Here is a 24,053-nt window from a genome sequence, read left to right on the forward strand (position 1 = left end):
TCAGGCAGCCTTCGGCGGCATGCCTGTGGGAGGTCCGCTGGATTTGGCGGCATGCCTACGGGAGGTCCGCCGGTCCCGCGCCTTCGGCGTACTCGGCAATGAATTGCAGCTGAAACCGCGGGACCGGCGGACCTTCCGCAGGCATGTTGCTGAAGGCAGCCTGACTGCCGCCCTCACGGCGACCGGCAGGCCACCTCCCACAGCTTGCCACCCCAGGCACACGCTTGGTGCGCTGGTGCCTGGAGCCGCCCCTGGCCCTACAAAACACACCATTTACTGGCTCTGAAGCAGCAGCAATGCATTCATGAACACTATTTCCAGGCTTATGCTATAATGGAAGTCAGTAATGCTGCATTAGTCATTGCTGCCCCTGCCTCTGAGCTGGTATAAATAAAATACTTGAGATATTTGTGGGTTAATACCGCTGGCTGCAAGTTAATGAATAAATTTAACAAATAACTTTAATCTAAACACAAATCTGTTATCCAATAATAATATGCCCCTGTATACCACCAATCTACATACATACACGTACATCTCTGACCCCTTAAATGATTGACAATATAACCTACCAACTACCAGTCACTATCCTGCACTTCTCCTTCAGTAGTGTATTGAGCAAGACCATGGAGTGCCTCCTGTATCTACTAACAAGATTTGTTCCACTACAGATGTCATAGATTCATGGAGTTTAGACCATAAGGGACCATTAGATCATCTAATCTGACCTCCTGTGTATCACAGGCCATTCAATTTCAACCAGTTATCCCTGTGTAGATTAACTGGCCAGAAGTGACCACTGTGATCATGAAGTCTGATCTATGTTATGCAGGCCCTAGAACTTTCCCAAAATAATTCCTAGAGCATAACTTTTAGGAAAACATCCCATCTTGATTTAAAAATTGACACTGATGGAAAATCCACCACGACCCTTGGTAGTTTGTTCCAATGGCTAATCACCCTCACTATTAAAAATGTGTCCCGATTTTTTAAATATGAATGTATCTGTTGGGGATTTAGTTGGGAATTGGTCCTGCTTTGAGCAGAGGGTTGGACTAGATGACCTCCTGAGGTCCCTTCCAACCCTGATAGCCTATGATTCTATGATCTGGTTTCAGCTTCCAGCCACTGCTGCTTGTTATGCCTTTGTCTGCTAAAAGGAAGAGCCCGTTAGTACCCAGTATTTTCTCCCATAAAGGTATGTTGTAATCAAGTCACCTCTCTTCTTTTTGATAAATTAAACAGACTGAACTCATTAAGTCTCTGACTGTAAGGAATTTTCTCCAGCCCTCAAATAATTTTTGTGGCTTTTTGGTGCACTCGCTCCAGTTTTTCAACATCCTTTAAAAAAGTCAAAAAATATAAACTATCAGGAAAAAATTGTGGGCACCAGAAGGAGCCAGGGCTGGTGCTACCATTTAGGCCAACTAGGAGGTTGCCTAGGGTGCCCAGATTTGGGGGCACCAAAAAGTGGCACCCCAAATTTTTTTTTACATCGTTTCAGCGGCCGCTGTGCTGGGAGGGAGAGGGAGTCTGAGCCGTCGGCAGGCAGCCCAGGGGTTCCCCTGTGTCCGTGCACCGCAGGCAGCCCAGGGGTTCCCCTGTGTCCGCGCGCCTGCCAGTGGCTCAGACTCCCTCTCCCTCCCAGCGCAGGGGCCGCTCCATCCCATGCGATTCTTCTCATTGCCGGCGGGGGCGCCGGTGGCTGGGCAGAGCTCCACAGCTCTGCTTAGCGCACGTGGCACAAGCCCGGCGACGGGCGCGACAGCAGGGCTTCTGGCTCAGCCTCCACGGTCAGCCCCAGAAAAGAGTCCCAGGTGGCGGTCTGGTGGAGCAGAGGAAGAAAGAGGACCCCGACGCCCATGCCTTGGGCAAGGTAAGCGCTTCCCCACAGCTTGGCCTCAGGCGCCTGTGCTCCTACCCCCTTGGTCCTTGGCTGGTCCCTGCTCCTGCTCCCCTTGTGCATGGGCGGCTGGAGAGGACGGCAGCCTGCAGAGCTGAGCTGCCCCAGTGCCCCCCTCTCCCTGCTCCAGCCTCTGTCATGCCCGGTATCTGAGTTCAGGGCTGCCTGGGGAGGGGGGGAAGTAGGGCAATTTGCCCCAGGCCCCGCAGGGGCCCCCACAAGTATGTTGGAGGCTCCTGGGAGAGGGGATAAGCGGCATGGTAAGGGGCCGGGCACCCCTCCGACACCATCCCCCACAGCCCTGACCCCCAGCTTCGAGCCCAGCCCCTCTGAGCCGGAAACCCCCCGACCCCATCCCCCCCACAGCCCTGACCCCCAGCTCCGAGCCCAGTCCCTTTGAGCCGGGCACCCCCCGACCCCATGCCCCCCAGAGCCCTGACCCCCAGCTCCGAGCCCAGCCCCTCTGAGCTGGGCACCCCCCGACCCCATCCCCCACACAGCCCTGACCCCCAGCTCCGAGCCCAGCCCCTCTGAGCCGGACACCCCCCTGACCCCATCTCCCCATACCTGAGCCCAGCCCCTGTGAGCCAAGCACCCCCGAACCCAGAGCCCAGCTCCCCCCCAGCCCGGGCAACAGCAGCACCACCCCCAGGCAGCGACAGCCCATTGGTACCAACCATCACCATCACCCAGCAACAGCCCATTATGTAATTGCAAATGTATACATACCATTACAGCTTTTAATGTTTTTAAATAATGTATTTAGTGTATTTTCAAATTATTACAAATTAATTTTTGAATGTACTTCACTAGTTATTTTTTACATTTCCAAATACATGTTACTACAGTATTGCAACTTTTTTTTATGGAAGGGGCCCCCGAAATTGCTTTGCCCCAGGCCCCCTGAATCCTCTGGGTGGCCCTGGAACATGACATTGCTCACAGCATTGACTTGGAGGAACTTGTTTCTAAATTTGCTAAACTTAAAGCGCGGAAACATAAATTCTAAATTATAACATGTTACTCTGTGACCGTGTATTGTGTATAATGTATGTGATTTATTGCGGGGGGGTGCAAGGTGGAAGTTTCGCCTAGGGCACAAAATATCCTTGCACCGGCCCTGGAAGGAACGGTTATTCATCTCGTACAGTAACTGGAGTTCTTCAAGATGTGTGTCCCTATGGGTGCTTCATGTCAGATGTGCTTGTGCCCCCCACGCCTTTGATAAAAGATTATCAGTAGTAGTGCCCGTTCAGCCTGCATATGTGCCCTACACATCCTTGTGCCCCACAGTGACAAAATATATGGCTGCACAGGCAAACTGTCCTCAGGTCCTTCGCTACCACAAAGTCCCACCAGGGCAACTCCGAAACAGAGGGGAAGGAGGGCAGGTAGTGGAGCACCCACAGGGACACACGTCTCAAAGAACTCCAGTTAATACACAAGGTGAGTAACCTTTCTTTCTTCAAGTAATATCTGAATGGGTGCTCCATTTCAAGTGACTCACAAACAGTATCCCAACAGGATGGTGGGAGCTTCAGAGGAGACTCCAATACTGAAGACAGAACTGCACTGCCACCTGCCACATCTGACCTAGAGGTATGAGCCAAAGCATTGTTCTTGGGGAAAGTATGTACTGAAGCCCTAGCTGCAGCTCTGAAAATGTCAGCAACTGGAACATCGTTGAGTAATGTCATAGACATAGACTGCGACATGGTAGAATGGGCTAACGCACTAGAAGGAGGTTAGATGTTGGCAGAGTCATAAAATGAAATAATACATCCAGAGATTCACCTTGAGAGCGTTTGGGTGGAAATAAAGGAACTTTTAGATCTGTCCTAAATCAAAACAGTCTGGGAGACTTTCAAAATGGCTTGGTCCAGTCTAGATAAAAGATCTAACACCCTTCTGACATCTAAGGAATGGAAAGTAGCTTCCTGTTTTGAAATGATGTGGTTTTGGGGGGAAACAGTAAATGAATGGTCTGGTTAAGATGAAATTCAGAGAACACTTTGGGTAGGAACTTGGGATGTGGCCATTTTAAAACCTTTTCCTTGAAAAATACTGTAAAGGGGGGGATCTGCTATTAGAGCCCCCCATTCTCCCACTCTCCATGTGGAAGTGATGCCTTCCAAGAAAGCTGTTTTCAAAGAGAAGTGGAGTAGAAAACATGTAGCTAATGGTTCAAAGGGATGTGTCATAAGGCCATTTAGGACAAGGTTTAAATCCCATACTGGGGCAGGTTCTCTAACCTATGGATAAAGACTCATCAGACCTTTAAGAAATCTTGAGGTTATGGGGTAAGCAAAAATCGAAAAAGCTTCCACTGATGAGTGAAAAGCTGTTACAGTCACCAAGTAAACCTTGGAAGAACTCATACTGATCTTTTCAATTCTAACAGGTATTCCAGAATGGTGGAAGAGAAGAACAGATAGGAAGCACTTGTTGACGGATACACTGTAGGTGAAATCTCTTCCATTTCAGAAGGTATTTCTAGTAGATGTTTTTCCGCTATTTAACAAAACCTGTTATACCGCTGTTGAGCAGGAAATCTCTAACCCCAAGAATCATCTAGCCATGCTTGAAGTCACAAAACATCCAAATTGGGGTGAAGTGTCCAACCAGCATCCCGAGACAACAGGTGGTAATCGAGAGGAAGTCTCAGCAGCAGACAAAATGTGAATTGAATCAGATAAGGTACCAAACTTGTCTTGGTCAAGTTGGTACAGTCAAAATGATTTTGGCCTTGTCCTGCTTAATCTTGTTGAGAACTTTCAAGATCAATGGCATGGGTGGGAATACATCCCAGACACAGAATTGAGTCTTGCCCAGAGCAAAACTTCTTACACTTTACATTGGTGGCAGTAGCAAAAAGATCCACCTTTGGAAGTCCCCAGGTTAGAAATATACTCTGGAGGACTCATGAATCCAAGTCCCAGTAGTAAATGAGAAAAGTGTCTGCTTAGGTGGTTGGCAGTAACGTTTTGTATGCAGTGGAGGTAAGAAGCTGAGATGGCTATGTGGTTGGTAATGCACCAACTTCAGATCTTCACTGCTTCGGCACAGAGTAAGGGGGAACACATCCAACCCTGACGATTGATGTAGAACATGCAGGCCACATTGTCTGTGATGATCTTGACTGATTTGGCTTTGATCAGTGGGAGAAAGTGGGAGTAAGCATTCCTGACTGCCTCAACTCCAGAATGTTGACATGTAGGTGACTCTCTTGGGAAGAAACTTGCCTTGGATGATGTGAGGACCAAGATATGCTCCCATCCCAAGAGGGATACCTGAACAGATAATGGTGGTTGGAGGAGGTTGAAAGAAGGGGATTCCCGAACAGACTTTGGATGGGTTCTTCCACAAGTGAGCAAGTGTAGAACTCAATGGGGATTAGAGACCTGACCTGTTTGTTGAGGCTGTGCTTGTTTGTTGTGTAGACAGTGGAGATAGGATGTGACATGCTAGCTCACAAAGATGATGCCGCCATATGGCCCAATAGCTGAAGACAATTCCTTGCCAAAGTTTGAGGACTTAACTGAATCTTTGCAATAAGAGTCTGCAGAACCATAAACCTGTCCACAGGTAGGTAAGCCCTGGCTATCATGGCATCTGGAAAGGCTCCTATGAAATCTATCTGTTGAACCAGGATCAAAATGGACTTTACTAGATTGATCTGGATACCACAGGTGTGAAACAAGGAGCATGTCATCTGTAGTGTTGATAGGACCTCCTGATCAGATAGGCTCCGGAGTAACCACTCATTGAGATAAGAGAAGACAACAATGTCTAGAGGACACTGGCGAGTGGCTCTGACTTTCATCACCTTTGAGAATACCCTTGGGGCAGAGGAGAGGCTGAAAGTATATTGAAAGTGTTTGTGATTGACTGTAAATTGAAGAAACCTCTTGTGAGAGAGTGAATCACAATATGGAAATACATGTCTTGAAGATAGCGTGTCACAAACCAATCCCCAGAATCTAGAAAGGGAATATATACTGCTTTTCTGCAAGGGTCACCATCTTGAATTTCTGTTGTTTCATGTTGTTGTTGAAATGTCTAAAATGTAATTTGGTTTCCATCCCCCAGTCTTTTTGGGGACCAGAAATTACTTGGAATAGAATCCTTTTCCCTGGTGCTGAAGTGAAACTGGTTCTATGGCCCCTAAACATAGGAGAGAGGCAACCTTCTGATTCAGCAACTGATCGTCAGATGGGTCCCTGAAAAGGAACGTGGTGGGAGGGACAGATGGAGGTGAAATGGATGGAATAGTCAGATGTTACAAGCTTCAAAATCCATTTGTTGGATGTTATTCTCTCACAGGCGCCTTGAAAATGGGAGAGGCAGAATCCAATGGCAGGGAAGAGGGTTGGTTAGTGCAGCAATAGATTTGTGTGAAATGGGTGGTTTAGACTCTTGACCAAGCCATCAAAACTGACACTTGGACAATGCTGGTGGCTGCAATGTAGTGCTTGTAGTAGATGTTTTCTTCTTTGAATACCTCGGTGTCAGCTTCAGGAGGTCTACGGAAACTAGAAAAATGAGCTGGGCATGACCTCTGCACTGTTTGAGACCTGCTATATTTTTCTTATTTGCAGGAGTATAGATCTCTTCTGGTCTTTATTTTATGGGGTAGTTTTTGTGTTGTGTTGCCTCCTTCACTCATTAATTGCATCCACAACCAAGGAATTCAGTGAGGGAGGTGAAAATAAAAATTCTGAATTCTCCTCTGGGACATGCATTTCTTGTCAGCACATTTGCAAGTTGGGGGTGCCACAGCCGGAGTCTGCCAGATGGTCCTGTCTGACTCCAAAAAGCCTCATTAACTGGGAGTGGCATGCGTGACTAAGCTGAAAAGTGTAAAATGTTCAGGAGTTTATCATGGGGGCCCTGGACTTCTTCACAAGAATTCTGAAGCCTATCCACAATTCACTTCTTCAAGTCCTGGAATTGTATAATGTCATGTGCTATGGAAGGTGGTGGAGGCATTACAGCCTCATCTAATAATGACAGCCCGCCCTTACACCTCTTGTTCTTCAAGTGGAGGAGGAAGTGAAGGTAAGGAAGAGCAAGAGTTTCTATGCTCACTGCAGAGTGAACTTCTCCCTTCCCCCGTCAGAAGTTGTTGACAGTACAGGGCCCATGGAGCCCAATAAGGCCACTGAGATGGACCATAAGACATAGGAGGAAGAGTTAGCCACTGTTGGTCACCTCAGGTGGCTGGAGGTCGAGGTGGCCTCTCCTCGCTCTCTCCACATGTGGAGAAGAATAATGTCCCATTGAATAAACAGGAGATTCCTGAACACAGAGTTATGAGTCAGAGTGAGAATATCCTTCAATATATTCCATGGACTGACTTCTCCCTGGATGGCAGAAGTCAGGGAATCGGGGAGGTCTTGATGAGAAAAGTGCCTTCAGTGACCCAAAGGATATAGGTACTGAAGGATGTGCAGAAGCAGACAGTAGGGAAGACTCTGGTTCATTAGGTACAAAGATGTCTCTTGAGTACCAGAACTCCTGTGGTACCACAGGAATGATGGAGGTTGATATCAGTACCAAGGTGGGTATCTGGCTAGTATGTGCCATAAGGTGAGCCTACACAAACATTTATTCAGGAGATGCAGACCAGGGTATCGAAGCAGGTACTGAGTGCACCATAGAGCCAGATGGTGTTGATCTCTTCATCGTAGAATGTCTGCTAATATGGCTGTGACGTGTAACAGAGAAGGTCTTCAGTTCTGGGTCTTGTTTGGAAGAGGCATGGCTTTTAGAAGCCTTAGACACCTTTATGATACAGGACACACTTGGAGCCCCAGTAACACCCATTTTGGGGTCTAAGGTCTACAGGGACTGAGACGTCTTTAAGGGAGATCTAATGGTCATGCTCCTCTTGATGGTACTTGTCAGCTTTGAGTGCAAGGCTATCAGTCCCACAGTTGTAGACCTCTCATCCCCCAAAGCTTTCGGTGACTAGGACCTTGAGGAGTATGAGATAGTGGTTGTTTTATCCCTTGTAGCTCTCAGTGATCAGGACCCAGCAGCTGACAGGGTAGCACTCAGGTAGTTGTTGAAAAAAGGAGTTTTCAGGCCTTCAGGAGGTAATTAAAAGCAACAGAGAGTAAAAATGTCCCATAAAACATTAGCTGTGAGTGTCTTTTTAAGTGGTGTGCTATATATCTTTTGGGAGGTTTAAGCTTTTCTAGTTCTTCCAATGAATTTTTTTCTCCAGAGCTTCAAAAATTCAAGCACATTATGGTGTCACCAAGAAAAGGCTGTTTTTTCTCCTTTAGTATTGAAGTATTGAAGTATTGCATTGGTTACAGAAACATATGCTGAAGTAAACCACAGCACTCAAGGCAATTTTGACCAGACTGATAACTGTTCTAGTAATGAACACCAACATATGTGCAGTAGATGGCAGACAAAACAACTAAACACAGATCAGATGTTCACTTCTCAACCAATACACAAGGGTTCTTCTTAACATCTGGACAACTATTTCTGTGCCTAAATAACATGTAACATCAATTCTAATGAGCAAACACACACAAGGGTACTTACTACATAATTCCCAGGAGATGCTGAAGAGTACGGTATCTAGAATGTAAAGCAAAACAAAATAATATATTTATTTTCCATTAAGATGGAGAAATGCAGTCCATACCAAAATTTATTGAGGATCTTATTTTGAAGCACATTTTTAAAATTAATTTTTAGAGAAGAGGCAGAGGATAGGGAGCAAATACTGATGTTAAACATAATGCTGTCTAGGAAACATCTCACTGTAAGGTTACTCTATAGTAAAAAGTGCAGTACAGAGTCACAGTCAAAGAGAGTTACTGTAAATAAAAGATACTTAATATTCAAGTTTAAGATTGCTGTGTCCCAACTCCTACATAGTAATATATTTGTTGTGTCTTGCACTGAAAATAACCAGGTTGCTTTCAAGACGTTAGTGGCTTCTTAGGCTCTAGTCCTACAAAACACTTAAGCATGTGTGTAACTCTGCTCACCTGAGTAACCCTACAGAAGTCTATAGGACTAAGGAATACACATGCTTGAGTGTCTGCAAGATCAGGGTCTTAATCACTAGCTCCTTTAGATCCACTCTATGATGTGTGAATGCTGAGAAGTCATTGTTACTTTTTAAAAAGGCAGACTGCAAGCTGTGGTACAAGTTATGCTACTTGCGCCTACCAATATCGGCTTCAGGCTTTATCTGCAGGAACCACAATAATCCAATATAAAGATCCATTAACTTGTGGCAAAAGGTTAGTAGTGAGGTTATATGAGTATTAGCCCAATTCAGGACAGCATTAAGCATGTGCTTAACTTTAAGTCAATGGGACTCAAGCAAGGGAACAGTGATGGACTTAAACATGTGATTAAGTCTTTAACTGAATCAAGGGCCACAAGATGACACACTCTTTGATCTCAAGGGGCACTGATGGTATTCTTTCTGCATGCTTGAGGAAAGAACTTTCTTTTTAAAGAGTCTGTGTCCCAATTGAACATTAAATTCAATTTGTGGAGATTCGTTACAGAGGTACCTGGAGAACTCCAGCTGCTGGTAAGTAATATAGTTTTCCTCTTCATAAAATAACTTCTATAGATCTTCTCTATAGGATATTGGAGAGTAACAGCTCAGGAAGTTGAGCTGAGAATTAAGAAACTGGAAAATCACTTTGCCAAAAGAAGTTTCTTATCTGACTGCAGATGACAAATAATATTTTATAAATGTATCTAAGGCAGGAGTTCTCAAACATTTTCATAGTCTTGGCCACATCTTTCCCACTCACGATTCAGCTGGCCACTGAAAAACACCCCACTATTAAATGGAAAAAATGTTATTTTAAACCCATTGCATTTATCCTCAGAAGCCACAAACCAGCCACTGTGATGTTCTGAAACTCTCATACATTGAAGATGTGAACTGCCTCTTGGCATCTAATCTGTGAAGGATGGACTTGCTTCAGAATGTATGAGAAATTGAAAAAAAAATAAGATAGACTTAATTTTATGGGAATCATTATAGAATATTAGAAGCGAGAGATTCAAAAATCTATCATGCACCTTCCTGTCCATCTCCCAATCAAAGCAGAATTAATCCTCGTAGTACAATTTCTAGTGTTAGTCCAATCTAGCTTTTAAAATCCCAAGTAAAAGGTCTACCAGCACTTACTTTGGGAGATTTCCACTTTCTAATATGTCTTACTGTCTGAAATCTATACATTATTATGCTGGCATAAAATAGCCGGAGTGCACTGTACTCCAGCAATCCCACCCCGTTCCCTTCCTTGCCTACACTGGCCATCTCCATATAAATCTTCTATGCAAGGGGCAGGAAGGAATAGCATAGACCCAGCTGAATTTTGGAGGTTTTTAGCTTGGCTGCTCCAAGGAAGGCGCTGGAAATTATTTCTACCCAGGCCGGCAAAACACCTACGGCCAGACTTGAGGCTGACTATAGGGTCAGAGAAGAATAGATAATGAGGTAGCGGTTCTAAAACTGTGGGTCGGGACCCCAAAGTTGGTCGCAACCCCATTTTATTGGGGTCACCAGGGCCAGCACTAGACTTGCTGGGACCCAGGGCTGAAGCTGAAGCCTGAGCTCCACCCACACCTGGGGTGGTGAGGCTTGGGCTCTGGCCCCCTCTCCCACCACCTGGGCCAGCGGGGCTTGGGCTTTTACCCACCCCGCCCCCTCCTCCCTGGGGGCCATGTAGTAATTTTGTTGTCAGAAGGGGGTTGCGGTGCAATGAAGTTTGAGAACCCCTGATTGTAGTGCAAAAGGTATTGGCCTAAGTAAGCCTAAAGAGATTTGTGTTCAATTCCTAGCTCAGCCAAAGACTTCCCGTTTGACCTTGGGTAAATCAGTTAATCTACTCTGTGTGTCAGTTCCCCATCTGTACAATGGGGATGGTTCTTCTCTACATCACAGGGATGTTGTGAGGATAAAAATTCTTTAATATAACTGAGGTATTCAGTTACCACAGTAACAAAGGCTATAAGTACAAAGACAGCTCAGCCTCTCACTATGTCAGGTGTGTTCTGCAAGGGCCCCCTTCATGTCACTGGAATAGCACAGAGGGGCCACATCTTAAAAGAGAGTTTAGATCAAGATCTATGTTCTGGGGAGCTTACAATCTAAACAGACATTGAGTTGACAAACATGGGGAATCAGACGCAACAGTGGCAAACAACTGAGCAAGTGGCAATGTTCAACATGCATCTTGTTCTATATTTGTTTCCCCTCCTCCTCCTCTCTCAGACTCCCTGAACCTCTCCTTTAACATCAGTTCATTGGGAGGCGAAGAGGAAATATGCATTATGGCAGCTCTTTTAAAACAACTCTTCCCCTGCTCCCCATCTCTAACAATTAAAAATCTATTAACAAATCTGAATAAACATAATGGTTAAGAGAGAAGGTCCCTGACTTCACAACAAGCTCAGCTGTGGAATTGCCATGAGCCTCATGTATGGGGAAATGCCTTGTTTCTATTTAGTATATTTTTCAAAAACGTATATAGCAAGCAAGTCTTTCCACTTCTCTTAATTCTTTTTTTTTTTTTTTTTTTTGGTGGGGGAGGAGCGGCACGTTTTTCTGGTAGGTATGTTTTAAATGGAAAGACCTATGGAGCTACATATATAAGGTTAACAGCTAAACTATTTGATGAAATATAGAGCAGGTGACATAAACTCATTTAAAACAATCACTGATATAACTTTTATAAAATCAGTATATACTGTAGGCTTAAGGCAAACCATAATCTGAACTACTTAAACTGTATTCTCTTATTTTGTATGCTCTGAAACCCCCTTTTTCCTGCTGATGAAAGAAAATGTCAACAAATCTTAATTAAAGATTAGTAACTAAAATATGCATAGGGCATGTTTTAGATGTGTACTTTCATGTAAGATTACAATAGTTTCAAAGGAGTAATTTCTGTTTAGTGGGTTTTAAAATTCTGCCTAAATACTGTAACTATTTCCCTGATTTCATTCTAATCAGGTAGATAATGCATATTTTAAGTCAATGCCAAAGATCACAATTCAGGAAAATATCCATATTCAAGAGAGCACTTGTGCATGTGCTTAAATTCCAATGACTTGCTTATGTACTTAAGTGTTTTCATGAATCAGGGTCTATATCTGGTCTCTTGCATGTACTTGCATATTGAATTTAATAAACATAAAATTCCATGGCAGAATAATCTTCTCTACCTTATTTAAAAACAATCAAGACACCTAAAACAAAAAAAGAATATTAAGGCTGTCACACTAAAAGCTGGGAAAATGCAAGTTAAGGCCTACATTTACTTATTTGTAACTCAGTCATGCAACATTGAGCTCTTTTTCTTTTTGTACATTATTATTATGAAAAACTGCCAGCCTCAGTTCACACTGTCATAGATTTTGTGTACTTTTTATTTTGAGTGTAAGATTTAATATTAGCATATCATGATCCACATTCCACAAAGTTAGTATTACTGTAAATTGAGCTGTACCTCTGAATTATATGACAGGTAAGCATAACCCAGAGAGAGAGAAAATATGTAGGGGGAGATTTTCAAATAAAGAAGAGGGAGTTAAGCACTCAGTGCTCAATAAAAGTTGGGCACCTAACTCCCCTGTGACTTTGATAATCTACCCCTTTTAAAATTTATTTTAAACATTTATTGCATTACATATACAATAATCAGCAAACACCACTAAAATCAAAATGAGGAAATAGTTTACCCAAATATACAGCCAATCTGAACCCAAAGATCTGGCACAATGGCAAACCACACAGAAGCCATTCTATCAAACTACAAGGATCAATTCCTACAGAGAAAAGGAATACACAAGAGGATAGCAAATACAAACCAAAACAAAAAAACATAGGAAACATTCCTCTTCCGATCCAACAATAAATAAATAAATAAATAAATAAATCCCAGTCAAGGATAAACTTGATATACCATGTCCTAGGGACAGCCAGAAATAGAGTCTAGTAACAGCAGATCCACCCTAGCCTACTGTAAATGCAAAGTAGGGATATATGATGATACATGTTCACTCAAGTACTTTGGGTACAGATTAGGAAGGGTTTCACTGTGCTTTCTAAAACTAACCCCTTGAACTGTGAATTACCTTCTGTAGGGTACCAGCCAGGGCAAGTCATGGAGGGTGGGCATTACCAAACTGTTCTTGTCCTAAGCAGCTATTGAACAACCTCATTTTGTAGCTGTTGCAGCCTACTAATTTGGAGAGTGTATTACTTTTCATGATGGCCAAAATTAAATTGTTCAACCTATCAAATGGATCACCTTATCAAACTGTGGTCTATGTAGAGCTGGTTGGTCAGATGGTACTGACTCCTATTCTATTTTGTTATATTGCATTAAAAAAGCTAAAAATATATTAAATACTATGCTAATGTTAATTTTTCCTTTGGGCAATTTGCTGTAGTTGCCTCAGGGCTGTTATGTGATTATGAACAGGAGAGCAGATGGTCTGCACAATCATGAGTGGGAGGAAAGGTGATCTACTAGAAGCGCTCTATTAAGATGTGGTCCATACTGTAAAAAAAGCTGGAGAACCCATGCATCAGGGTTGGAAAAAAAAAAAAAACAGTACAGAGGACAACAAAATATGGCATGCACTATTCTATTTGCTGAATATAGGGTTTTTTTCCATACATGGGCATATTAAGAAGGAATAACTCCTGTCCAACACACTTAAATATTTACTTACAGAATTGGCATTCGTTGGGTTTGGCCACGGTCTACCACCTCCTGGACCCCTGGAATATAAAATGACAAATGAGGGTTTAATCAAAGTTTGGTTTCTGATCAACTCTGCTACCAAGAAGCCAAACGTCAGATGCTCTATGGTGTAATTTGACCACAAACTGTTCCCAGTGTAGAATATGCTTTTTTAAAAACTGCTATCTTTTACTGGCCTCTTCTGGTAGCATCATCATTTTTCACTGCAGTAAAGTGTGATTATAAACTACAAGTATACCTTGTTATAATGTTAAACTAATACAAGTTCATCATAGCTAAACTACCACCAACATTTAAACAGTTTAGCAGATACTACAAAATTATTCTTAAAAGATTATATCTGTCACCACAAGCTCACCAGTTTTATCTAGACATATCTCAGTGGTTAAATCATATATTGTGGACTTCTGTACTTTTCAGGACACCATCTGCTAGGAACTACATGACAACAACTCCTTCAGAGCTTTGATCCCAGTGGTATAGAAAGCAGTGTGGGAGATACTGGAGTTTTGCACAGATCATAGATACCTGCCAATTAGGGATCCAACCCTCCTGAGTATTCTGCAAATCCCACGACCCCAACAGCATGACTTGAAAAAAAATGTAAGTTTGTGCCCCTATATAGTTTTTTTTTCCTGCACAGGTGAGAATTTGGCCCAATGTTATATAAACACAACATTTTATGGTTTAATTGAATTATTATGGTATAGTAATATTAAAAAGACAGTAAAATGTGCTATTGATAAGATTCAAGACAATCGATTCCTTATAAGGAGTATTTTTAGTTGTATTCTGGTTACTGACACCATAATACAAATTTGGAGCCAGTACTACATATGCTGTGAATGTCTACCTACAGTATAGCCCAATTCAGAAAGATACTAAAACATGTATTTAACTTTAAGCATGCAAGCTGTATACAGGCTTAAATTTCTTTCTAAATTAAGACTGTAGTAAGCATTTATGTACTACGTATCTATAATACCATCTATAATTTGTTTAATAAAAATAATTATTGTTTCTCATAATTAAGCTTTAAATTTATTTGTCTCCAATACAAGAAAGTGTGTATGTGAGAATATTGTAACTTTGTTTTCACCCCAAAAAATTGAATGTGACGTAAAGAAAAATACACAGAATACACAGAATCATAGAATATTAGGGTTGGAAGAGACCTCAGGAGGTCATCTAGTCCAATCCCCTGCTCAAAGCAGGACCAACACCAACTAAATTATCCCAGCCAGGGCTTTGTCAAGCTGGGCCTTAAAAACCTCTAAGGATGGAGATTCCACCACCTCCCTAGGTAACCCATTCCAGTGTTTCACCACCCTCTTACATCTGGATCAATGTAAATACTTAAAAAGTATGAAGCAGACTAAGTGAAAGCTCATCTTGCATCGGACAAGGTACTGGATTTTGCAAATTTACTAGAAATCATAGGAGAAACTTCTATGTAGAAAGCTACAAAAAGCACCAAGGCAGATTCTGCCCAGGAGGTATATGATTATATGGAGTAGAATATTGGTTGTTTTTTAAAATTAGCCAGCTGCAAAGTTCTTTAAAGCAATGTGAGCAGCTTCCCCATCCCCCCTTCTAATAAATGTTTATTATGGAACTCTCAACATATTCATAAAACATTACTATTAATGTACCAGTTTCACAATATAATCTTTTACATATAGAAGACTCATATGTCTAATTACAATAGCATTCTTTAGAAACACAGTCATCATTTCCATACTTTCATTTTTTACAGAACTATTGGATGTTACCTCTTTGAGGACCCCTTTAACGCTAACCCGGATGTTTCCTTCAGTGAATCAGGAGACATCAATTTTCATTGCCATCTTGAAAATAAGTCTAAAATTTTTTATTTGTACTAGTATTTGAAAAAATATTCAATATTTCAGTTTCCTTATGTGTGACTGTATTCTATCAAAATATTGAATAATTTAAACCAAATGCCTGATTACCTATTTTTGTGTGTGTTTTAGCTTTTCTATAAAGGAAGCTTATGAGCTAAAAAGTGAATGGAAATTCTTTTTCTCTTCAGGTATATACCGAAACATTCTTAGCACCTTATAAAAAAGTCTGGTTCATACTGGCCATTAAAATAAGCTTATGAACTGTAACATTATCCCCTGAAATTTGCTATTTTGCTCCCATTTTGTATGAAAAAATACTGTCTTACAAAGACTTATCATGCCAAGTTTGGGCTTAAAGTTCTACAGATGAGATTTAGATCCCTTAGAAGTGAGTTACAATGAAAACTCTGACGTGGACACTTGCAGATTTCACTGTAATTATTTTTCTTTAAAAAGATGCATGAAACAAATATGTATCACATTTTACATACTGAAGTTTAGGCTATGTAAGCAATTATTTTTCAATGCTACATCTACTAAAAAAAATGTCCTTTGGGGTTGAAACACTGTCTATAAATTCTCAGGCTAGTTTTGCTGTTATAACAGATTACATAATATGCACTATTTTTAGCCAAAGCAACAACAGGAAAAATCTCAAAAATGATATTTGGTAGATATTTAGCATCCTACCAAGACAGTTTCCTTTTGAGTTGTACCCCTAATTGCTTACAGAGGAGACATTACACTTTAAAATGGCTGTTGGCTTTGCAGAATAGCTACTTCTTCATATTTTAATGCTGCCAGAGAGACAAACCCATTGAACTCAAAAAAGTTTATGCCTGCATAAAAGGAAATGCAAATTAAACTATGCACCCTGCATAAGGCAATAAGGAAGCTGCCATCTTTTATGGAAATACAAGTACAGAAGATAAGGTACACAGATGTTGCTTAGCATCGTGCATTGCATAAGTTGTAAGGGATAATCTAAAGGAGGAATCGCTAAAACATCTGGGTCCATTTACTGCTACTGGATGTAGATTATCCTTAGATGCTCTCTATAACTGAAACTGAATGTTAGTGTTAATATGTACAATACATCTATGCTATAATATCACAGTACAAGGACTTATATGATAAAGAAATTCATGCACAAGTGACATCAATAACTTTAAGGTTGGACCTCACACTTCATGTCCTGCAAAAGCAAAAAATACAGAGTTTAGCCTCTATTCTCCTTTTGATATGTGTACGTAACTCCATTTGATATAAGAGAAAAATTACTCACTTTGATAATATGAGAAAAATTTCTTACTGATAAATCACATTCTCTGAAGGCAAGAGATATAATAGAACTCCTTTCCAAGATCCAGGATCCAGCATATGACAGGGATCAGAATACCCTAAAGCATAGCTTTCTAATACCAGCACTCTGGGCTAGCTTGTGCCTTTAAGGCACGGTCTGCGGTAAGGGTCGTGTGAAGCCACGCCACCCAGAAGAACAATGACAGGTATTTTGCTCCCATTTTCAGTTGCACTAGGGCAGGGGTTGGCAACCTTTCAGAAGTGGTGTGCCATGTCTTCATTTATTCACTCTAATTTAAGGTTTCGCGTGCCAGTAATACATTTAAATATTTTTAGATATCTCTTTCTATAAGTCTATAATATAACTAAACTATTGTTGTATGTGAAGTAAATAAGGTTTTTAAAATGTTTAAGAAGCTTCATTTAAAATTAAATTAAAATGCAGAACCCCCCAGACCGGTGGCCAGGACCCAGGCAGTGTGAGTGCCACTGAAAATCAGCTTGCGTGCCGCCTTTGGCACGCGTGCCATAGATTGCCTACCCCTGCACTAGAGGGAGGTTAATTACCAGCAGCCTTTAAGGAGCATAGCATATGCTTGGCTGAAGCATGGGGAGAAGGAGCTATGACTGGCTACATCATGCCTTCTTTATGTCATACAGAAGCTCCTGAGTACTTAAAGTACAGGAGCTACAATGCTGGGTAACTCTTATGTGCAAGGTGGGAAGAAAGCCACTTCTTCCCTCCCTCTTCACTGTGTGGCTGTATAACCCACAACCTCCTGGATGTGGTATTCTGTCCCATCTAGTGGCACTGAGACCACTGAGGGAGAGAGAGAGAGATTAATGAGTCTGCTCTACTGCCTTAGTTAAGAGCCATGTGGCTTTTAGCTCATGCAGTAGAAGCTCATGCACCCTAAGCTCTAGAGGTTCCAGGTTCAATCCCAACGATCGGGGTCTGACAGTGTTACAGCTAGCCATGTGTAACTGTCTCAACACAAGAAAAAGTGTGCTTGCCTATTGCTGAGCGATAGAAGTCATACTTTAACCATGATTGTTTCATTTTCCGCTAACTGGCAGGTGAGGAGCTCCTTTCTGAGATAGCAATCTGTTTGTCCGTTTTTCCTGTTTTCTGTTTAAGGTCTCATGTGTACAAGTATCCTCAAAATACTTTTTTTGCTTCTATTTCTAATTTTTTGTTATTAAATAGCAACAAATTTTGTAATGAATAGTTTAGTTTTGTTTTCCTTTGTTGGAATCTCTTTCTTGAGACCCTTTCTACAATTTGTGTTGTACCTACACTTGATTTCAAATATCTAGTTATTTTATCTACATTAATTTCCAATAATTGTCCTGAGTGCAACAGAAGACATCTGTAGTAAAGTTTTATTTGCTTCAAAAATGCAAGATCTACCTGAAGATTAGAACAATATATCTAAGATGTGGTGGATCTTTCATTACTTGAAATCTTTAAATCAAGATCAGATGTCTCTCTGCAAGATGTGTTCTAATTCAGTGTTTTGCAGCCTTTTCAGGTTGGCGACACATTGTTTGCAGTAAAAAACTTTCATGATTTCCTTCCAATTTACTATAAAAGTAAGTAAAAATATATTAATGATAAGTCTTGGTGTGTGTCTTTCTGTCAGTCTGTTGAAGGGTAAGGGTGTGTATGGAGAGGGGAGTGAGATTTCCCTTGCTTTACATTGTAATAACATTTTTGATTCCTTGCAAATCTGATTACCTTTCATGACCCTCCTGGAGATCATGACCAACTTGTTAAGAAACACTCTTCTAACTCAACCAGAAGTATGGTGCTGAAGCAAGGGCACTGGAACCTTCGTAGAAGCGAGGAGGGCCAGTGGTGCTGGAACCGGGGGCCCCAGGGGGCCATGCCCCCTACTTTTAAACATGGCGTAGTTTGGGGGGTAGGAGGCAGCATCCCTCTCCAAACTTCAAGCCTGGGGCAGGCATGGAGCAATGCCGGCAGGGGCTGTACTTTGCAGTGGGGGAGCTAATAACGGAGAGTTGCACTGAAGGCCTTAGCTTTGGTGCAACTTCAACTTATTCTACCCAGTAACAGTGGTTTGACATCTGAAGTTGCTCTGGAGGCTTGGAAAATAGGAGTTATCTACATATATCAAGAGAGGACTATACTCCATGGACCCAGTCCATAGCTGATGTAAATCAGTGTACATCAGTTTACCAACTGAGTATCTAGCCCCAGAAGTCCTTGAATGCCACATAGTACACTAAAATGTCTCATGCCTGATTCTCCACTCCATAACACTGGTTTTATGTTGTGTAACTTCATTGATTATATTAGCATAAAACCAATATAAAAGAATAGAGAATCCGGTCCTTCCTTTTTTAATGTGTATCCTTTGTGACGATGTATTTAAAGACAATGGTGTGTTTCTGTCCATACTATACACTTCCTTGCTTTTGCAGATGTGAATCATAACCTTACTATTCTTTAAAATGTTCTCTCTGAGTATGAATTGATGGCAAACTCTTTTACTATTAAATCAGTGAAATAAACATTCAAGCCTAACTAATGTCAAGGCTCTTTACAAATCTACAGATGAATACAGTGGGCCACACTAACAAGATATTCCAAATATATGAACCCTGCCCTGTAGAACAAACCCAACATTTAGAGAGACTTGGAAGGAAAAAACAAATAATTCTGTAAAAGATGCTTTGCACAAGAGTGAAACTGCTGTGATGTTTCCTTACTTTGTCACAACTGTTAATATTAGTTAATTAATCAAAATACATTCTCCTTTGTCCTATGTATGTCACAATTATTTTTTCTTTTAACAGGAAAAGATTACTTTTATAAATGTGATAGTAGTTTATTATTTTGCTTACATGTTCATTCCAGGCATTCCAGGGCCACCTAAAGCATTCAGTGGCGGTCTCATTGCACCTCCATAGTTCTGCAATGATAACCAAGGGTCAGACTACCACAAAACAAAAAAACAAAACCAAAGAGGAGAGGGGAAAGAAAGGACAGCAGGTTAATGACTTCCCTATACACCAGTTGATTGGATAGGCCAGTGTGATTCATTTTTTCAGGAGTTTCCATTCTTGACTTAAAAAAAGAATTCTTATCCCTAATGAAAAAGTAGTACGTTTAGTACACTACACATATTAACAGTTCTTAAAAATGTATGTGTACTAAGTATACTTAAAATGCTAATTGTTCCATGAAGATTTATGATACATGGTAGCAAACTCAAGGGTCAACAAAGGTCAGAATCAATAACCGTTCAACCTTCATACCACGAAAACTCATTCAAAGACAGAAAAATAGATTTTTTTCGGGGGTTTCACAGTTTGGAATTCAGATAGAATTATTTTTAATTGAACCTGGTTAATGAACAGGGTATTAATAACTTCAATGGGAAAATATTACACTATATTTCATTTCTATAACACATAAAATGATTGCTATACTCCTCTTGTAACCAATCGAAGGCAACTAACATGAAAATTATTCAGATAGTATAATGGATGCCATAGAAATGTCTATAAATGAGCTATCCAAAGCCCTATTATAGATAAAGCCAATGTGTGTGCTCAAATAAGATTTAGATCATGACATAAACTGACAAAAGCCTAGACATTGTGCTATTTTCCTGAAAGACTGAACTATTTAGTCAATTTTTTCAGTTAAATGTAAATAGAACAACCTGCCTTACCCCACATATATCATTCATTGCAGAAACTGTACCAGTCCTACTGAGTTTTTCTGATATCTTAGGCAAATGTATGTATAATAAAGCAATTTCTAAAAAGTAAAATAGTGTGTTTTGAGGAAGTCGGGCAGACAATCATTTACTTAAGAGAACAGAATGTCCTCAAAGTCATTATTGTTATCTGTTTTGCAATAATGTAACTACAACTCACTCTAGTTATATTATAACTGGATTACTGAACTTTAACTGGAGTTCTCCAAAGCAGTCTATTACACAAATTCATGCTCTAGGGTATTTGAGCATTAAATTATGCAGACCAGGGAGCAATCTGACAATAAGATTTAAAATGTAGACCTGATACTATATTTCATGTGTCATAGTGAAAAGAGATATTTCAATTACAAAAAACTTATTTCGAGTGAACCAAGAAAGGACTTCTGGGAGTAGGTTCTCTTGTTGCAAACTAGAAACCAAACCTGCAAGTGCTCCTTGTTTAGAATTCCTATTGAAGCCCATGGGAGTTCTAGACATAGATGTCTTGCATGAATGGGTTTGTGTATCAAGCTAATAAGCTAATTCTGAAACAATTGGAATGCTACCTTGCGTTCCCTTTAAATATTCATGTTTTTGGTGTCTCCCTGTACCAAAACAGTACCAAAATGACATCCATTTCTGGAGGAACTGTGAAGCTATTTAATTCTATTTTCCCCATCTTTATTTCAGAGATCTGAGCCACCTTTCTTCTTTGGAGCATCTTCCTGTTTTTTCTTTTCTTTATTTTGACAAAGGAACCAAGTCTGTGGGCCTAAGATCTTTATAGAACTCACTAGGAATTCTCGACTGGAAGCATTTTAGTCAGGTGTCCTTACTGAACTTGAACTGAGAGAAATCAGATTAAAATCATTTGGCACATTTAGTAAACATAAACCTTTACAATTATATACAACTGCATGCCTGTTGCTGAAGATGAAAGAAAATAATTAGGGTAAATCTGGGACAGCTGCTGCTAAGAAGGAAATCTAAGAGGAGAAGATGGATGAAGAGAGGAATCTGGAGAACAGTGAATAATGAAGGAGTCTGACTAACAATTAGAAGCAGGGTTTAAGAAAGTTGTTTTTGTTTAGTTATTTTTCCTTGTTTTATTTTCCTTTTCCCTTTCACAGTATTTTGTTTTTTTGTTTGTCAGTCATTATCCAAAAATTAACTACAGTACCTATGGCCAACTTTTAAATCAGGGAGAAGTCACTTAAAATAAAATGTAAAAAAATTACATACTTGTGTTTTCAGTCTCCCTGTCCCAAGCACAATGTTAGGATATAGATATTCAGGCCTGTGTGCAAAGGCCTATACTTTAAGAATTTAGGTGTTTTCTTATTACTTAGCTAGTTATAGAGGTATAAAAGAAAGAATCAAAATAACTGTCTGCCGGTGTAAGGGCCTTTTCTCATTGTGACAGTCTAAGGCCCTGTTCTTAGGCTAAGTAAGGTCTTTGGCTAAGCAGCAGAGGCAGCCCATAAACTGGGAAATGAACGGTCACATCCTCACATTCCAAACTAGTCACATTGAAATAAGGCACTCTGGGGCTGTTAGAAAGGTGATCCGATCTATCGCCTCCAGAGAAAGGGAAGAGCCTAAAAGATTTAAAGAAAACTTAGTTTGATAGCATCCTGTCTGGCAAGAACTCACTTATCAATAGCTGGGGTGTAAAATCCTCATTTATGTATTGTTCTATCACTGTAGTCTCCACTTCCCTATTGTTTGTCTGTATAATTTCAGTCTGGTTCTGTGATTGTTTCTGTCTGCTGTATAATTAATTTTGTTGGGTGTAAACCAATTAAAGTGGTGGGATATAATTGGTTAAATAATCATGTTACAATATGTTAGGATTGGTTAAATTTCAGTAAAATGATTAGTTAAGATATAGCTAAGCAGAAATCAAATTTATAGTCTGCAGTCAATCAAGAAGTAAAGGGGGAATGGGAACAGGGAATGGGGGTGGGGGAATTGGAATCATGTTTCGCTGGCGGGGGGGGAATGGGAACAGGGACACAGGCAAGGCTCTGTGGCGTCAGAGCTGGGAAGGGGGACACTGAGGAAGGAAACTGGAATCATGCTTGCTGGAAGTTCACCCCAATAAACATTGAATTGTTTGCACCTTCGGACTTTGGGTACTGTTGCTCTCTGTTCATGCGAGAAGGACCAGGGAAGTGAGAAGTTGAAGGAATAAACCCCTAACACACAAGAATATAGGTCTTGACACCAAACAAACTGGACAGCAAAATCAAAACTAGTGTACAGTCCAAACTTGATATCTAGCTCAAATATGGCCTGTCACCATGACATATGGTATTTAGGTAACTTTTTTATATTTTGTGTGCCTTAATCTCATTTACGTGAAGGACAGGTCTACACTAAAAAGTCTACACTAAAAAGTTTTACTGGCATTGCTATTTTGGTAAGGGGTATGATTTTTTGCCAGCATAGTTATACTGGTGAAAGTCCTAGTATAAGGCTGGGTCTACACTACCCGCCTGAATCGGCGAGTAGAAATCGACCTCTCGGGGATCGATTTATCGCGTCCCGTTGGGACGCGACAATCAATCCCCGAATCAACGCTCTTACTCCACCAGCGGAGGTGGGAGTAAGCGCTGTCGACGGGAAGCCGCAGAGGTCGATTTTGCCGCCATCCCTACAGCGGGGTAAGTCGGCTGCGATACGTCGAATTGAATTTGCTATTCGCGTAGCTGAATTTGCGTATCTTAAATCGACCCCCCCCTGTAGTGTAGATGTAGCCTAAGTCTGACATAAACTGACATAAGCTATACTGGTATAAGCACTTTTATACCAATATAACTGTGTGTACACTACAAGAGGTTTTGCAGTTTAACTATACCACTATAGTACAACCAGCAAAACCCTCCTAGTGTAGATTAAGCCTAAAGCAGCTTTACACTCTCTGGCAGTGTAAAAGGCCCTTATAGTGGGCATGAAAGGCCCTGTAAGTTAACTCGCCCTTCAAGTTATTAAAACTGTTTGCTCAGAAGACCCCCCCCAGGCAAGTGAGAAGGATAATAGATAAGCATGTATCTATAGAAAAGACTACTTTGGAAAACTCAGGTCTGAGAGAATTACATAGTCCCCTCCAGTTTTAAAGAGAATAAAACTGAAAATCATCCTTGCTAAAATTTATATCAGACTTGCCTACTGTGTGTAGCTAATAATGCTAGCATAAAGTGTGAGCTTAAATTCATGACCGCAAAGCTTAACTTTCCACCACAAAAAAGCAAGTGGCAGAAATACTGAAGTGCTGTAGAAAAACCAACATATGTTTATACACATTTTTGTTGGTTACACATGCAGAATTGGTTGCTACCAAAAAGAGACATGGGTTAAAAAGAAAGAGCTACCTAGTTATTCAAAACTAAAGGTAGATCCCATTGAACAGAGAAGTCACTAGGGAAAATATCTGAATGAAGAAATCAAAGTGTAGAGGGATGAACATAACCCAAATATT

At 40.9% G+C, this 24,053-nt stretch overlaps 1 protein-coding gene and 1 long non-coding RNA gene across 4 annotated transcripts in view; one reads left to right on the top strand and one right to left on the bottom strand.

The window, feature by feature from the left end:
- SSBP2 (single stranded DNA binding protein 2) overlaps nucleotides 1–24,053 on the bottom strand; it is a 277,842-nt gene that overhangs the window by 35,045 nt on the left and 218,744 nt on the right. For all 3 annotated transcript variants that reach the window (XM_034773207.1, XM_034773208.1, XM_034773210.1), the window contains 3 exons: nucleotides 19,710–19,777; nucleotides 13,643–13,691; nucleotides 8,465–8,500 (listed from right to left, as the gene is read on the bottom strand). In XM_034773207.1, coding sequence (XP_034629098.1) covers nucleotides 8,465–8,500; nucleotides 13,643–13,691; nucleotides 19,710–19,777 — 153 coding nt within the window. The remainder of the gene's footprint in view (nucleotides 1–8,464; nucleotides 8,501–13,642; nucleotides 13,692–19,709; nucleotides 19,778–24,053) is intronic.
- Nucleotides 1,763–22,105, top strand: LOC117878770. Its single transcript, XR_004646075.1, has 6 exons — nucleotides 1,763–1,876; nucleotides 3,428–3,502; nucleotides 4,305–4,390; nucleotides 14,095–14,277; nucleotides 18,365–18,434; nucleotides 21,263–22,105. It is a non-coding gene; the product is annotated as an uncharacterized LOC117878770 (long non-coding RNA).

This window comes from Trachemys scripta, chromosome 6 (genome assembly GCF_013100865.1).
Source record: "Trachemys scripta elegans isolate TJP31775 chromosome 6, CAS_Tse_1.0, whole genome shotgun sequence".
In the NCBI taxonomy this organism is placed as follows: Eukaryota; Metazoa; Chordata; order Testudines; family Emydidae; genus Trachemys; species Trachemys scripta.